This window comes from Hyaena hyaena, unplaced genomic scaffold, assembly GCF_003009895.1.
Source record: "Hyaena hyaena isolate Hyena2069 unplaced genomic scaffold, ASM300989v1 scaffold_78, whole genome shotgun sequence".
Classification (NCBI taxonomy): Eukaryota; Metazoa; Chordata; class Mammalia; order Carnivora; family Hyaenidae; genus Hyaena; species Hyaena hyaena.
Genome location: NW_024080710.1, coordinates 3,377,204 through 3,390,072, shown reverse-complemented (window position 1 = coordinate 3,390,072; position 12,869 = coordinate 3,377,204). Strand labels below are relative to the sequence as shown.

Here is a 12,869-nt window from a genome sequence, read left to right as displayed (position 1 = left end):
ACATACTTCTACATAGACCATGACATTGAGATACTAGTAGATAATACTATCTATGTGAGAATGCTTGGTAGGCTGCAAAACATTATACAAATAGTACTTGGTATTATTATCTCTTTAGCTAAGAGAGGGAAGGGGGTCATGTCTTAACATAGTAGCTCAAATATTGTTTCTAGTAGTGAAAATTTGTTATCAACACAAATGCCCAATGACAGAAGAATTTCCAGGCAAAGAGCAGACTATAACTCCTAAAAATGTTAAGGGCTCTCCTTCTTCCAAACTAAGCATAGCTGTTGGGAAATATGATTTTTTTTTTAATTTTTGGGATTGATCTGTTTAGGTTATAAAAGCTGATAGAGAACAGAGGAGAAAGTCACTCTACAGAAAATGAGTGTCAGATCCAGAAAATGGTTTACAAATCAAACCAGCAAGAGTGGCAAGTAAGCCTGAATCCATACAACTCCACGACAAAGTACTGAAAAGGGAAAAAAAAACACACCAAAAAACCAAAAAACCAATCGCATAACTAAACATTTTGTCTGCAAAATGACAAGTAACCAGTTCAGTTGTACCCATTGCCCCGGCTCAGTGATATGGGATGCTGTCCCAGCATTGGGTCGGTGCATCCAGATGCTTCTCCCAGCCTGCCTGGATGCCTGATCCTCACTCTGCCTTTCGTTTCAGACTATATCAATCTGTTCAGCACTAAGTGTCATGGCTGTGATTTCCCTGTGGAGGCCGGTGACAAGTTTATCGAAGCCCTGGGCCACACCTGGCATGACACCTGCTTCATCTGCGCGGTATGTGTTTAGCCTAGGGTTCTGACTTTCTGAGAAGGGGCAAGAGGGACCTACCTACCCCCCTTTCAACTCTGGTCTTCTGAGACTCTATCATTTTTAAAAGCTGGCAAGTACTGAGAGGCCTTGATACGTCACAGTCAAGCAAAGCTTCATTACTAATAAGTATCTATAAACCAATGTGGCTTTGTTATTCTCCTTTTCATAAGGACAATAGAATGTCCTCCAGGGCCTGTCAGACCAGCAATGGGCCTCACCAGCAGTGCTCTCAACAGTTGGGAGTAGTGACGTGAGTTCAAGCCCCGTGTTGGGCTCTGTGCTGACAGCACAGAGCCTGGAGCCTGCTTTGGATTCTGTCTCCCTCTCTCTCTCTCTCTGCCCCTCCCCTACTCATTCTCTGTCTCTCTCTCCCTCAAAAATAAATAAATGTTAAAAAAATTTTTTTAAATAGTTGGGAGCAGTGAATGATGCCTGGGTTAGAATAGAGACAGATAGTTTCCTATGGTTATAAGATGTTTTAGATATGATGAAGTGATTGAAGGGTTTTCCCCTAGATTTTCACTGTGAAACACCAGATTGGAGCTTATTGACTTATCCTATGAAAAGCTGAGATATGGCTTCTTTTTGTAGAACGTTTAGGAACCAGGGCTGACTATCACTTTATTTTCCTGAATGGTCTTGTTCTTGATATGTAGTTGCCAGGAGATAAACCCTAGATTAACTATTAACCACACGCCATTTATTTCTGCTGAACAGCCGGGTCATTTTTCCCATGAGAGTGGCACTTTCCTTCCGAGGGCTCCGGGGAGGGGACAGGACACAGCAAGGAGCTCACCCACATCTAGACTCTGCCTTAGATTTAGGGAATATTCAGTCCTGAGAAGGGCCTGACATGTGAGTCTGCAATTGCCTGAACTTTATTTGGGAAAATTAATGTGCTGCTACTACGTTCTTTTTTCTTTCTTTCTTTTTTTAACCAGAGCTGCTCAAGGCAAAGTGTGGCAATGTATCAAATATCCACGCAGTTTAAACTTGAGCAATGTTTATAGACTGAGGAGATAGGGCAACCCTCGTCATAAAGTTTCCCACAATGCACTTCAGGTTTCTGCGCCACCATCCATGGGGTGCACTGTCTTGACCTGTGTTCGTTTGCTTAGGCTGATGTCTCAACATACCAAAATCTGATGGCTTCAACAACTGAAATGTCTTCTTCACAGTTCTGGAGGCTGGAAACCCAAGTTCAAGGGCTGCTTCTCTCTCCCAGCTTCTGGTGGTTGCCAGCAATCTCTGACGTTTCTTGAATTACAGCTACACAACTTCTGTCTCTGCCTCCGTGGTCACATGGCTGCCTGCCTTCTGTGTTCTGTGTCCTCACATGGCATTCTCCTCTGTGTGTCTCTCTCTCTATATGCTTCTCGGTTTCTTATAAGGACACAGGTCATATTGGAGTAAGGCGGGCCCGCCTTACTCCAATATGACCTCATCTTACCTTACATCTTAATTACATCTGCAAAGATCCTGCTTCCAAATAAGGTCATCACTGTGTCCCTGTGCTGAGTAGATTGAAGATACTGGGAATAAGGACTTCAGCATATGAATTTGGGGAAGGGAACAACACAATTCCATCTAAACTCTGATTTCTCAGGTTTTGTAATAGATTTTCTAGTTGCCTTTTGAGGTTCTTTAAATACACCAAGCCATTCCCCCCTGCAAAGGGGTAACAATGTAAATATATTGGCTTTTGGGTTGTCCCCTACAGAGCCATGGCTCAGCAAGGCACATAGGGCTGTCTGACCCTTATATTCAAGTCATGGCTTGTCTGATCCTAAGATGCCGCCTGCAAGTCTGGTTACCTAACTTCTAGAAGGATCCAAGAAACTTGGAGAAGGCCCAGGGCAGACAGTGGCACAGAAGGCCTATTCTCTAAGGGCAGGATAATGAGAGGTCTATGTCACATGGAGAAGTGAGCATGGGTCTCCTCCCACAAGCCCACTATTTTGGCTGAGGGTCACAGTGGCATAAATCCCAGAGAGAGATGAGAAGAAGTGGTAAAGCATGGGGTTGTTCAGATCGAGACTGCAAATAAATTCCAGTAAGGTGTGAGAGACCCATAGCAGTGCCCAAAGAACCCACCTGAAGAAGCCAGGCCCATCCTGTTCTTTGGAGAATCAGCGTGGTGAATCATTACATCTTCTTCCAAAGTTGTCCTGTGTGGCACGCACCACCCTGTTTAGATATATTGAGGTGGAATATGCTTTTGGTTTTAATTTTTGGGAAGCAATCTTTTGATTGGAAAACTGTGAGGGTTTTTTGGTGGGGATAGGGTCCTTTTCCCATCACTTTATATTTCCAAGTCACCTTTGATGAGCATGTATTTTCCTCTAACTTAAAAAAGCAAACGTAGTAAGAAAAGAAGATCAAAAACTAGCTCTCTCAGCTGATACATGCTGTTTTCCTAGCTGTTAGATCTCAGGAGAACACATCATTTTAGACTAATTCAATTTGCCACATATTTCTTGAGCTTGGGGAATATAGGAGCATCCCAGAACAAGTCTCTACCTTCAAGGAGCTTGGAATCTTGAAAGGAAAGCAAAGTTGACATATAGGAGGAATTAAAGAACAGAACAAGGCAGCCCCTGTAAAGTCCCAAGCTTAAAAAAGATGACTGAGAAGGGCTGCGTGGGTCAGGATGAAGGTTAAACTCTTGAATGGCATTGGCACTTGAGTTCTGATGGAAAGGAGGTGGGATAAAGGTGTCTTACTGTGGCCCCTCTTTTCCTCTAAGCCTTGTTGGGTTTCTAGCCCTTTCCCACTGGTGTGGGTATCAGGAAGGGATGGGCAGTGGTGTTACTTTTTGTAGGAAGTCCTCCTAGGGGGCTGTTGTAGCTGGCCCATTTCATTGCCTTCCGGCACTGTCCATGACCACCACTCCTTCCCAGCCAGGCCCTGATGCCACTTGACCATGGAGCCTGGGGCTTGGACCATCCCTGCTGTGCCCCTCTGCTGAGTAGTCTGGAGATCTCCACCATGAAGCCACCTTGCATCCCACACAGGGTCTCCTAACCCAAGACAATGAGCATGACCTCTCTATGGTGTTTTTTGACCTCCGCTCCATCTTATCAATGAGCCACCCCTGAAGCTCTGGCCTTTCCTCACTTCTTAGTCTTTAGTCTCCCAATACCCTCTCCAACTTATCCCAAAGTTCTCACAAGTAGCCAGCATTGTCCCAGACTAGACAGGAGCCCCAGATGCTGACAGGCAGCTCCTGGACAACTCACTCCAGAGCTGCCTTTCTATCTTCCCTGAAACCCAACCTCACTGTTGGATTGTGGGCTTGTCTTCACCAGCAGCTTGAGGCCACACAAGAGCCTGGTTACACTCAACATCACTGTACCCATCTGGGATATTTTCAGTCACTTTTTTAGATCATTGGTTTCTGGGACCCTTCGGCAGCCTTGTGCGATCCCAAGCACAACATCTTAATCTAGGTCATTAGGGACTTGAACAGGGGACCACGATGTTGCCACTTTTTTTTCCAACTGTCTTGGAGTGGTCACATCCTCACTGATCTAAATTCATCTCAAGAGCGTGATTTCTCTCTCATCATGCATTCTGTCTGTGGGAACTGCACCTGCACTTCTCCTTCTGATGCCAGCATCCTGGATGTGGCCCCCAATTCTGCTCCCCATCTGATATGTTCAGTGACCTCTACGACAGTGGGGCACACCCCAGCCAGTGTGACTTCTCAGCTGACTCTGACACAGTGACATATCGCCTACCCAGGGCCAGCCTGTGTATACCAGTAGTCCAACAAATGTGGAGGGCTACCTCTACATAAGTCTGTAAGCCCGGAACAATTTCCAGTAAGCATAACACCGCTCTGCTGTGGGGTGTGGGGAAAATGTGCTTGAAACTGGAGCCTTGCAGACCTGGACACAGAGTCCCAGCTCCATTACTTGCTATATCTTTGACTTAAGCAAGACACATGGCTCTCAGAGTCGCAGTTTTTCACCTGTGAAATGAGAAAAAGTCATACCTTCCCATAAGTTTTTGCAATTAAGTGAGATGATATATACAGAGTGTGAGGCCTCCCGCTTGGCCCACAGTAGCCTCAACAAATGTTACTTAGCTTTCTTCTTTCTGTGATGTCTCCATCTTCAAACTGCACTCATATGTTGCCATCATGAAGATATAAAATTTTGCCTCTTTTTTCTTTTCATGTAATATCTGCCTGCCTACATGTTTCTGTATTTGATTTATCTTTTGCATGGTGGCATTCCATTGGAAAATGAACCATAAGAATTTACTTGGTCGCCTCCCTATAGAGAAACGTTTTCATGGTTTTCAGCTTTTACTTGAGCACATGTTGTTCTGTGCAGTAGTTTCTACAAGATAAACTTCTCCCCAGTGTTATCGGGCGGGCAGGCACATCTTTATGGCACCTCTTCTGTGTTGTCACATCCCCTACTGAAGACTGAGCTGATTCACTGAGCTGTGTCCCTAGTAGTGCATAAGTGGGCTTGATTCCCTTTTGTCATTGTTGACTGTTGATTGATGCTTCAATACTTTTTTTTTTTTTTTTTACTTTTTGACTACAGTCTTGTAAGATTTAAGGTAACAAACAATTGAGGGGTTTGTTTGTTTGTTTGATTTCGTTAGATTAATAGATACCTAGTGGTCTCTCATGGAGACTTTATTTTTCCTTTACTTCTTGATGAGGATCATCTTCAATGATGTGTTTACTAATTTACTAATGCTATTTCCTTGGATGTTAATCACCTCTGTGGATATTGACTTATGATTCTGTACTGATTTGTAAATTAAAGAAAAAAATTTTTTAATTATTTATTTTTGAGAGAGAGACTGAGTGTGAGTAGGGGAGGGGCAGAGAGAGAGGGAGACAGACTCTGAAGCAGGCTCCAGGCTCTGAGCTATCAGCACAGAGCCCAACGCGGGGCTTGAACTCATGAACTGTGAGATCATGATCTGAGCTGAAGCTAGACACTTAAGCAACTGGGCCGCCCAGGTGCCCCTTTTGTAAATTTTGGATAGCATTGGTCGTTCATTTTCATCTTGCAAATTTTTTGTCTGCCATTTAATTTAATGGGAATTTAGTTCCACGTTCCTCTTTGGGAGCTTAAATTTGACATAGTTCAACCATCCACTCTGCCTATGTCATTAAGGACCTGTAGCGGGGAGAGACAGGCCCTGCCTCATGGCCGTCTGTTCTCTGTCCCCAGGTCTGCCACGTGAATCTGGAGGGGCAGCCATTCTACTCCAAGAAGGACAAGCCCCTGTGCAAGAAGCACGCACATGCCATCAACGTGTAGAGAGCCCGGAGCATCTGACGTGGACAGGCGGGGGGGGGGGGGGCTGCTCCTGCTGCTGGCGACAAAGGATTCAAGGAGGCTGATGTTTCTTTTTGGGGGGAAAGGGGGAAGACAGGAAGCTACTGAGCCCTTTTGAAGTGTAATTTTAGTCCTTCCTTCTGCACACAGATCGTGTATTTGCATAGTTCAGACTAGAAGCCAAACGAAGATTCCTAAACCAAGCTAGTAATTAATCCAAGGCTGGAGTTGTAATTCAGACGTTCAGGACAGAATTCCAAGAACTCTAGGGCGAAAAACAAAAAGTCATCTTCTCGAAGTGATACACTTCCCTGAGGTCACTAGAGCAGGGACGGAGCTCGGAGCAGTTATGGAGAATCTGAAGCATTCTGTGGAGTTCTCTGGCAAACAAAATGAAATGCCAAACAGTGCTTGCTGCGGGGTATTTTTAGAGCCATAGCTGAGGGCTTGTTAGCTAAGACCGATTGGGCTTTCCTCACCAAAAAAGGAAGTGTTATTCTATTACTAGCTTCATGGAGCTACCTCTGGGCATCTGACTTGAGACCTTGAGCAGAGTTGAGCGCTCTGAGGGAGTCCAGGCGCCTAAGAGGTGTTTTTTGGGAGCCTCTGGGCCGCTGACTGGGCTTCAGGAAGGCCTTTGGCTCAGGCTGCAGACGGCTGAGGAAAGATGGGCCCTTCAGCCGCCTTCTTTCCATCTAAAACATCCTATGTCCCCAGAAGGTTTAGCTCCTTTTTGAATTTTGATGGGAAAGTGTAATTGGGTTTTTTCAGTCTTGCTCTGCTGTGTGTGAGGGGAGGTTTTAAAGCGACTCTGGGTTGCGTCTAGCCTTTGTTTTGCTTTCGGAAGTTCCTGAGCATGAATGTTCGGTCTTGTGCGTGTGTTTCACTCCCAATCCCGTGACTGCTCACCTGTGAAGTCTTCCTCAGCACCCCTTCCTCCAACAGGCTTAATGCCCTGTGGACGAGAAGTGAGAGACAGTGTCTGAAACGGGACGGCAGGGTAGGCTGAGAGCGTGCCCCAAACTCCGGGTGGGGAGGAGGAAGCTTGCTTTCTGCCAGCCTCAGTAAAAAGAGAAGTGTTGGTGGGACTCCCACCGCCGAGCTGTGCCATCCTTCACAAATGTTCCTTTAAATGCAGCACAGCGATTATGTACAGTTGTGTTCGCTGCTGGAAGGAAAAGATGGACCGATACGTACCCATCTGCCATTTCAGCCAATGGTTTGAAAATGTAGGAGCTGAGTTGATCTAGCAGTTATTGAAGTGTTTATTGAAATAGCCTTGAGTCTTCAAACTTCTTTAAAGTATTAGTGGTAGTTTGAGTTAAGCAAGCATTTTAAAGCTGTTGAGTGATCAAGAGAAGCTTATTAGTGTCTGAGGTTAAAAACGGTACATTCTCCTTCCCTTTAGGACGCACTGTTACTACGCTCCTTGAACAAGGCATTGAAGTAGGCAGATTGACAGGGTGTTTCTCACTTGCACACAATACTTAGGCACTTTTCCAGCTCACTGCTATTCTCTCCTCATTCCCGTTTTGGATTTTCTCTTTGCATGTTTTATGAGAATGCATTAGAACCCTTTTTCTTCTGAGGACTGAGGCTTCCAAGGGACTGTCTTTCTACCAGCGTGTGTCCCTTCTCCCCGAGGGAGAGAGAAGTGGCGGGATGCGTCCCTAGCAGGAGATCCGTGTTTTTTCCCAAGGTTGTCCCTGAGGGAGCATCAGGAGGGATGTGAACATGCTCCTACCACGGAGTCCTCCTTTTTTTCTGTGGTGCCATAAGAAAGTGAATCTAAAAAGTACCAGACAGTAAAATCTGCTGGGAGTGACTACAGATTTTGCAGGCATTGCAAACAAGTATCTTGGAGCATTCTGTTATTTTTGGAAAGTTCAAATATACAATGATAAGGAGGTTGCTGACTGTACGGAAAAGCCCTAGGCAGGTTTTCTTTAAAAAAACAAAAACAAAACAACAAATTTTCATGGACTGGTCTTGAGGAAAGGAAAAAATGTTCCCTAGAGTTTAGTTTCCAAAAATATCTTTTAACAAGGTTTACACACACACACACGCACACGCATGTGTGATCACTACAAAGTACATGATCATTAAGAAGAAAAGTGAAGCATCTCAGAGGAGGACTTCATCATGGTCATTGATTGAATTTTTTATCTACATCTCAGAGCTAGTACAGATTCTGAGGGACTCTTTTCTTTACTAATCACACAACACAAACATAAAACCATTGAAAAAAATTTTTTTAACTTTTATCTACTTCTGAGAGATAGAGAGAGACAGAGTACAAGTGGAGGAGGGGCAGAGAGAGAGGGAGACACAGAATCCGAAGCAGGCTCCAGGCTCTGAGCTGTCTGCACAGAGCTGGACGTGGGGCTTGAACTCACAAAACATGAGATCATAACCTGAGCCAAAGTCAAACGCTTAACCGACTGAGCCACCTAGGCGCCCCTAAAACCATTTTAAAGGTAGGAGGAAAAGAAGGCCATTTTGAATATGGTTCCTTTGGTGTTTGCGAGTTTGGCGTAACTTTGGGGCTAAAGTGGTGTCTATTTCAAGTTAATATCAAAGATGACCTACAACACCAATTTTTAATGCTTCCCAGTGGGGAGGACACTTTGGACCTTCGGTTCTTGTCTCTTCATTGTTGACATTTATTTAACCCTTATAAACATTAACATTAATTTTTGCCATGGAGTGACTTGTGTCTGCAGTGTCTGTGTTAGGAATCTAGCTTGTGTAATGTTAACTGTTTACTCTTGCTTTGGGATTTTTTTAAATTTTAAGATTTCAAAATCCTACATGGTGGAATGTGGTGTGTTCGAGGTGTGTGCACAAAAATATTTTGCATGTTTGGGTTATCATTTTTTCTTTTTTCTTTTTCTTTTTCTTTTTGCCGGTGTGAATTCTACTTTTTAGCACAATAAAGCCCCAAAAAAGAATGTACAAATATAGATTTTTCTGTGTCAAGTTTTTTCACATGACACCAAAAGCAGATTATTTCTATATGGCCACAAAAAAATAATTTGAGACAAAAGAAAATGCCCTGTGGAGAAGAAATGCAAACAACTCACCTGCTCTATTGGCTGTGAAGCCTAATAGTTGTTTTATTGCCTTGTTTAGACAGACAAGGATATGTGAATAATACAAATTTTTTTTACCTACAAAGGGAATTTACCGGGTGAAAAAACACAGTGAGGACCAGGCTTTGCCTTTTCTTTTTGGAAAAGTTTATTTATTTAGCTAAAGGATGATTAAATATTCCATATTTATTTATTTTTATTCTGTTCTAAAAAGGTTGCTCTATTTTCTCCCATACCTTTTCTTTTGAAATAAGCTCAGAGACAAATCCTCTCATGGCATTTGTTTCTTTTTTAATAACAAAGACCTTCCTGGGGATACTATGCTTAACTAAACCAATTCACTCTTGCTTAAGGTATTCTGTTGTCAGGCATTACTTAAAAAGAAAGAGAAGATTTTCATAATTTCTTTGATTTTCTTTAGTACCTCACTCAGATTTTAAAAGAGCTGTGCAATTACAAGTAGAAATAAAATATTATTGTAGTACTTTTTTAAGCTATAGCAATTTATTTATTTATTTATTTATTTATTTATTTATTTATTTATTTAAGTAGCCTCCATGCCCAGTTCGGGGCTTGACCTCATGACCCTGGGATCAAGAGTGGGATGTATAGCAATTTAGAGGCAGGAAAAAAAAAAAGGTTCACAGAGTCATAGAATGTAAAGTTGGAAGGAATCTAAGAAATCCCATGGGCATTTTTCAGATGTGGGAACCAAGAAAGGGGAAATTGTTTCCCGGCATACAGTCAGCTGGAGAGGCAGCCTGGGGCCATGGAGTGAACATGGACTTTGACATAGTATGACCTGGGCTTAGATCAAGGCTGATCTAATACCACCAGAGTGACATTGGGAGAATGTCTCTCAGCCTCCCTGTCTACCTGAAAATGAGGGTAATGACACGTACCCCCCATGTGCTTTAAGAGCCAAATGCAATAACCTGTGGAAGAAATTACAAGACAAATGTTAGTTACCATCATCACCAACAAGAGTGGGGTCAGAACCCAAGACCCTCACTCTTCCTTCATTTTCTTAACTCCTTCAATGTGTCCGTTCAGGAAGAAATGCTTTGGGAAAACAGCAGCAAGAATAAATACTGCAGAAATAGCCCAGAAATATAAACCCCATGGATCAGAATGTATGATTACCTTGTACTAAAATTTCTGCCATTTACCCAGAGGACTTTCTAGACAGAGTAAGAATTGTTTATTCATTTGCTCATTCATTCACTCTTTCAACAACTATTTATTGGGCACCTGCTGCTATCTGCCAGGCACTGCTCTGGAAACTGAGAACATGATAGTGAGTAAAACAGACAAAAAACACTATTCTCATGGAACTTAGATTCTAGTGGTTTGGAATCAGCAAAATAAGATAACTAAATTATGTTGGATTAGTTCTGAGGAGAAATATCTGGCTATTTAAAGCTGCTCTACAGGGTAACCACTGGCATTCATCTGGACTTAGGCTCATTTGTGATAAAGACATGGCATGAAGAATGGGCTCTGGATCAAATCTTAGGAAGTAACTGCAGATGCTCTTCACCCGAGAGAGTCACAGTACACATGTGAGCTATGTAAGGACTCAGTCTCTCAATAAAGAAACCCACCTAGTTTCTTGAAACACAGCATATGGAACGCCAGTCTGGAAAACACTGCCTCATGTTTTGGTTTAGGATTTCCTGATTCTAGTTTTCCCAGGCCAATCCTGATGTCAAATAACTTTTTTCAATGTTCTACTCACACACAACTACTGCAACAACTTGGGCAACGTGTTTTTTTTTTTTTCATATGTTCACTCTTTCAAGTAGTTTTAGATTCACAGCAAAATTAAGCAGAAGGGACACAGATTTCCCATGTATTCCTTGCTCTGGCTCATAGATAGACTTCCCCATTACCAACATTCTCCACTAGAGTGGTACGTTTATTACAATCGCCGAACCTATACTGATGCATCATTATCGCCCGGAATCCACAGTTCACATCAGGGTTCACTCTTAGTGGGTTTGACATTCACCTTCTATGGGTTTGAACAAATGCATCGCGACATTCCAATATCATACACAGTTGCAGTAAAAATCCTCGGTACTCCACCTATTCATCCCTCCTTCGCCCTTGGCCCCTGACAACTACTGATCTTTTCACTGTTTCCATAGTTTTGTCTTTTCCAGAATGTCATATAGTTGGAATCACACAGTAGGTAGCCTTTTCAGATTGGCTTCTTTCACTTAGCAATACACATTGATGTTTCCTCCATGTCTTTTCATAGCTTGACAGCTCATTTCTTTTTAGTGCTGAATAATATTCCAGCAGTATATCATTTCACTCCACCACCTTCAGTGAGTGGCTAGGCTCTGTGATCAGGACAGAGGATGACAATTCAGACAAGGTTCCCGCTTTCACAGAGCTTACACTTGAAGGGAAGAGACGGGCAACATGCAAGTAATATATAACCAATATAATTTGAGACGGGGAGTGCTCTGAGGGAATAAAATGGAGCATTGTGTTGCGGGTGGGGTGAGTTACTTTTGGCTGGGGAGTCAGAGAAGTCCTGGCTAAGGAGGTAACATCTGGGTTGAGGTCTGAATGATGAGAAGAAACCAACCATACCACAGTGTGGGGTAGAGTGTTCCGGACAGAGGGGAAAATAAACACGGAGGCCTTAAGGGACCCATCTTGGCACAGTGAAGGCACAGGGCCTGAGAGCACAAGTGAAGAGAGAGTAGTAGGAAAGGAGTTAAGGAGCACGGAGGACCCTGTAAGCCTCATGAAGACAGGCCAGATAATGCCTTCAAGTGCCAGCCAGCTGAAAGGAGAGAAAATAAACATTTGATTCCGGGAACTCCATTTTGGATAGAAGACTACATTTTACTTATCCTATAATACTTTTCACTTGAATAAATAGTCAGAGCTGTTCGTCAAGCAGTTCTGGATGAGGACGGCAAAACTTGTTCCACGCAGTCGTGCGAAGTCTGGAAACCAAGCCCGTGTAGATATGGCACAGCACTGTTTTCTGCAATCTGGGGAACAGACCCATGCTTGTAGACACACCCATACAAATCGCATACACACATTATTTTTACTTAATTGGAATCATACTGCACATACTGTTCTGAGATTTGCTTTCTTTCAAAAACAATTCATGTTTTAAGTACGAATTTCACAGATCCTTTTAATGTTTATTTTTGAGTGAGAGAGAGAGAGAGAGAGAGCATGTGTGAGAGCATGAGTGGGGGAAGGGGCAGAGAGAGAGAGAGGGAGGGAGACACAGAATCTGAAGCAGGCCCCAGGCTCTGAGCTGTCAGCACAGAGCCCGATGTGGGGCTCGAACCCACAAACCATGATGAAATCATGACCTGAGGTGAAGTCAGACGCTTAACTGACTGAGCCATCCAGGAACCCCTCAATGGTTGATCCTGTTTAAACCTTTATAGGGATGCCTGGCTGGTTCAGTCAGAAGAGCCTGTGGCTCTTGAACTCGCAGTTGTGAGTTCGAGCCCCCAAGCAGGTATAGAAATTATTTTAAAAAATAAAAATAAAATAAACTTCTATAAAATACATATTAAGGGTTATCTGAGTACTAATGATCCCAAGTTAATCTATATGCTGAGCTTGTGGAGTAAATACTGCCATTAATTTTG

General features: G+C 43.2%; 1 protein-coding gene across 1 annotated transcript in view; it reads left to right on the top strand.

Annotated features, from left to right (window-relative positions):
* Positions 1–8,128, top strand: part of LDB3 (LIM domain binding 3) — a 62,685-nt gene extending 54,557 nt beyond the window's left edge. Inside the window, exons 15-16 of the mRNA XM_039233711.1 lie at positions 682–797; positions 6,035–8,128. Coding sequence (XP_039089642.1) covers positions 682–797; positions 6,035–6,124 — 206 coding nt within the window. The 3' untranslated portion in view covers positions 6,125–8,128. The remainder of the gene's footprint in view (positions 1–681; positions 798–6,034) is intronic.
* The last annotated feature ends 4,741 nt before the right edge of the window (positions 8,129–12,869 follow it).